The sequence below is a fragment of the Sceloporus undulatus genome, unplaced genomic scaffold (assembly GCF_019175285.1).
Source record: "Sceloporus undulatus isolate JIND9_A2432 ecotype Alabama unplaced genomic scaffold, SceUnd_v1.1 scaffold_3502, whole genome shotgun sequence".
Lineage (NCBI taxonomy): Eukaryota > Metazoa > Chordata > Lepidosauria > Squamata > Phrynosomatidae > Sceloporus > Sceloporus undulatus.
In genome coordinates, this window is record NW_024806422.1 from 1 (window position 1) to 4,033 (window position 4,033).

General features: G+C 45.1%; 1 protein-coding gene across 1 annotated transcript; it reads left to right on the forward strand.

Annotated features, from left to right (window-relative positions):
- Positions 1-584: 584 nt before the first annotated feature.
- On the forward strand, positions 585-3,776 carry LOC121918053 (cuticle collagen 13-like; the record flags this gene model as incomplete). The annotated part of the gene is made up of 4 exons (XM_042444163.1): positions 585-795; positions 2,965-3,033; positions 3,148-3,201; positions 3,750-3,776. Coding segments are annotated over exons 1-4 (324 nt in total), but the record flags the coding sequence as incomplete, so codon positions are not given.
- Positions 3,777-4,033: the final 257 nt, after the last annotated feature.

Genomic DNA, 4,033 nt, shown 5'->3' on the forward strand with positions numbered 1-4,033 from the left:
ACCAAAGACCCCAGTATTCCATAAGTTGTTACCTTGGCAGTTAAAATTGGATTGGATAGTATGGAAGAGACCATCAGACAAGGGGCATGTAGCCCTGATGTCCTACCATCCCAGTCCAGAGAACAGCAAGTTGGAGGGGACAGATGGCAGAATGGCTAACCAAAGAGAAATCCAGGGACCAACTCTCCAGTTCCATCTCAGATGAAACTTGATGTCTCATGAGAGGAGCTGATCTCATTGTTTGGCTTGATAGGGCATGGCTTCATGGGTACTTTTTTCACCATCATAAAATGTCCCAAAAGAGGACACCTCCACAAGATATAGATGGGGAACACCACTGATGTGAGAAATTCCAAGTAGGGGTGTACTGAGATACTTGTAACCAGGGGTGAATCTACACTACAGAGGTCATGCAGTTTGACACCCATTTAACTGCCATGGCTCCATCCTAGAGAATCCTGGGATCTGCCTAGAGAATCCTGGGATCTGTAGTTTTGTGAGGCACCAGCACTGTTTGGCAGAGAAAACTAAAGACCTTATAAGACTACCAATCCCAGGATTGCATAGACTGGAGCTACAGGACTTAAAGTGGACTCAAACTGCATTGTTTCTGCAGTGTAGATGCACCCTGGGAAACAGTGTGTGGCAAGACTAATTTCCATCAAAATGTCCCCATTTCCCCAGAAGCCGAGTCTCTTCTCCCTGCCTTCTTGTGCTCCTGCTTTGTTTCTCTTTCCGCAGGGACCACCGGGACCTCGAGGACCCCCAGGAAACGCTGGGGAAAAAGGTGGCAAGGTGAGCCTTTGCATGCAGATGGCTTCATTTCCTACAGGGGCGGGTGAGACGCGTTGGCATCTAGGTGCGATTGCTTCAACTTTCATTTCTCATTCATTTCCTGCAAATTGCAACGGGCGGATGCTGAACGTAGATAGCATCTTTCCACCTTCACATACCATGTCTCTTTTTACAAAGATTATTAGTCTCCTCCCAGGCTAACCGTAACAGCAAAAACTGCCTCTTCTGTACTGTTCACATCCATTTCCTAGAGCAGGGGTGGATAAAGTAGGAGTAGTAGGTGCGGCAGCCAAATTTCTTCCCTGGGATCTTGCCGGTGCCAAAAATCCCATGGTGAATTGCCAGTCCTAGGATCTTCCAGGAAAGGCAGTTCATTCTTTTTTGATGGTCTAGGGAAGCTTCATAATCAAGGGCCACCAAAAAGATATGGATGTCTTTTGCCAGTCACTGCAGAGGTTGATATTCTCTTTCTTGCTCCACAGTCCCAAAAGGCCCTCTTTCCAAATGTATGGTAAAGCATGTCCACTTCACGTTGCATCATGGAATGGTTTGAGCCCTTTGGACAGAAAAGTTCAAGCGTCGTGCTCTTCTTAGCAAAGAAGCCCCTTGTTCCAAAAAGCAATAGGAAGTAATGAGGAGAAAATGAGTTTTCCAACAAATAAGCATTTACTTTTTCAACAATGCAAGTTTGGAAAGAGAGATGCTTTCCAAACACCGTAATGAGTAGCAGAAATGAATCTTTGTTGACAAGCAACTTTCCCAGTTCTGTTCCAGAAGTACATTGGTGTGGAATGTCCTGCGCATAGAGGCTAGTCTGGCTCAGAGTATGGAAAAAATACTCTCTTTTTTTTGAACTACGGGTCCCAGAATCCTCCAATCGGCATGGATTTTGAGTTTTTACAATTACATTTCCAAGACATGCCGCGGCGCCTCCATCAGCATTATTCCACCATGAGGCTTTTCCCCCCAGAAACATTTAATGTGTCTTACCGCTAAGCTGTTTTTAATCTCGCCGGCTTGTGTTTTTATGCAGCATTATCCTTTCATTGCTATTTTTATGGTTATTGAATTTTCAATTATTGCCATTTCAAGTTGCGAGCCCCTCTGAGAACTTTCTGGTAAGGTGGCCTGTAAACGCCGTCAAATAAAAGCAACACAAACACTGTGAATACCCATGCGTCGCTCTCCCAAAACAAAGCCCACATATCCAGGGTCGCTTTATAAGGAACCTGAGCAGACAGCTGGCATGTGAGCAGAATATTATTGTACGATCAATTCAGCAGGAAAGTATAGGCTTCGTTGCTCAAGGTATTGCTTCGGTAAATCAATTGCGTTTGTGATACACAACAAATTATTCAGATCTGTAGCAAGCTTTTCCCTTTTAATGGTGTTGGGAATATGGAGCACAAGAGCAAGTTCTTATGCAGACATGATTTGCAATCATGATTAAGGATCCTCTTGCAAACACTGTGCAAACAGGGATCTCCACCAGATCCTGACACCTTGTACAGAAGTGAAAGAATGAATATAGTTTGCACATACCTGTGGATAATATTGCCACACACACATACTAAAATGCCAGCATGGTGTAGTGATTTAAAAGGTTTAAGAACTCAGGAAGAGCTGGGTTTGAATCCCTCCTCAGCCATGAAAACCCACTACGGCTGCATCTGCACTGAAGAAATAATCCAGTTTGGCATTACTTTAACTGTGATGGCTCAATGGATGATTTACTCCAAATTCCCCCTGGACTCACAGTCTCTGTTTACATGACACAGGACTGAAACCCTGAATCTGGTGTGGACTGACTTCACGATGCACTGATTAGGAGCTTCCTCATTGTTGTGTGCCTTCTAGTCATTTCTGACTGTAGTTTGACACAACTTTACTTGCCTTGTTTCAGTGCTATGGAATCCTGAGATCTGTAGTTTGTTTCACACCGGAGCTATCTGAAAAAGACAGCAAAAGATCTCATAAAATTGCCAGTCCCAGACTTCCATGTCATTCAGCCAGGGCTGTTCAAGTGGTTGTAATGGCATCATTTCTGCAGTGCAGATGAAGCCTTAGACTTCTTTTTTCCAGACTGGAGGGACCCTGGCTTTGGAACAATTAGGAAGGCAGAATGTGCTCAGCTTTGTTTTTGTAACCATGTTCTTGTTTTATATATAGGGATCCCCAGGTCTTAAAGGTGCCACAGGTCTCCCTGGGCCTCCAGGTGCCAGCATCACTGGCCCGCCGGTAAGTGGAAATCCTCCCTCTGCTTTGTGGCTGTCTTTTTGTAACTCGGAGACTCCTAAAGCTCCCAGGTTCCAGCCTGGCCTATTCCCACGTTGTCTTCATCTTCTCCTCCAGGGTCCAGAAGGCCAAAGTGGCCCCCCGGGAGCTCCTGGCCCCAGTGGTTTAATGGTAGGTAAGCTGCAGCTCTGTATGTTTTCAAGAGGGGTTTATGTTTGGAAATGAGTGGGAAATCTTGTCCAGTTATCTGGTTGCACCAGGTTTTGAATTTCTTTGGAACCCACCCACCCCAACTCTGACAATCCCTTTTCTGGCAAAAACAAGCGCTGACCTTCGAATCCTCAAAACATGTGGGATCTGATACCAGTCCTATCAGATAACACACTGCAACAGCAGTTTCCCTAGTTGGACATTTCATCAGAGAAGCCCCTGCAAAATGGTAATGCAAAAATGAGCAAGGTTTGAGCCACATCACACACACCACACATACACACATGGCCCCCGAGCTGAAAGAGGTGGCTCTTGCAATCCAAAAATGCCTTTATGGGCCTCTGAGCTTCTTGGATGCTCTGCAAACTGAGTGGTGGTGAGCAGAACAAGCCCTAGGCCTGAGTGCCAAAGTGAGACCTGGTCATCATTTGGTGTTTTTCATCACCACTGTGTTGCATCAATACAAAATTCTGTATTAACTCACTTTCTTCTTTTACCTTGCTCTCTAGGGTGAAAAGGGAGCCAGGGGCGAGAAGGTGAGTTACTTTCTTTTGCACCCATTCCAAGTTTGGGAACGCTCTCCTATCTTCAGCCTCTGGTTTGGAAGGTTTTCCACGTGGTGCATCACTGTCTACAATAAATAGATGTTATCTTCAAAGATATAGCCATGTTAGTCTGTCGAATCAGTATGTAGAGAGACCTTGCAGCACCTTTGAGACTAACTGAAAGAAAGATGTTGGCAGCTTGAGCTTTCCTAGACTTCAGTTTACATCCTCAAATGCATCTTTCTTTC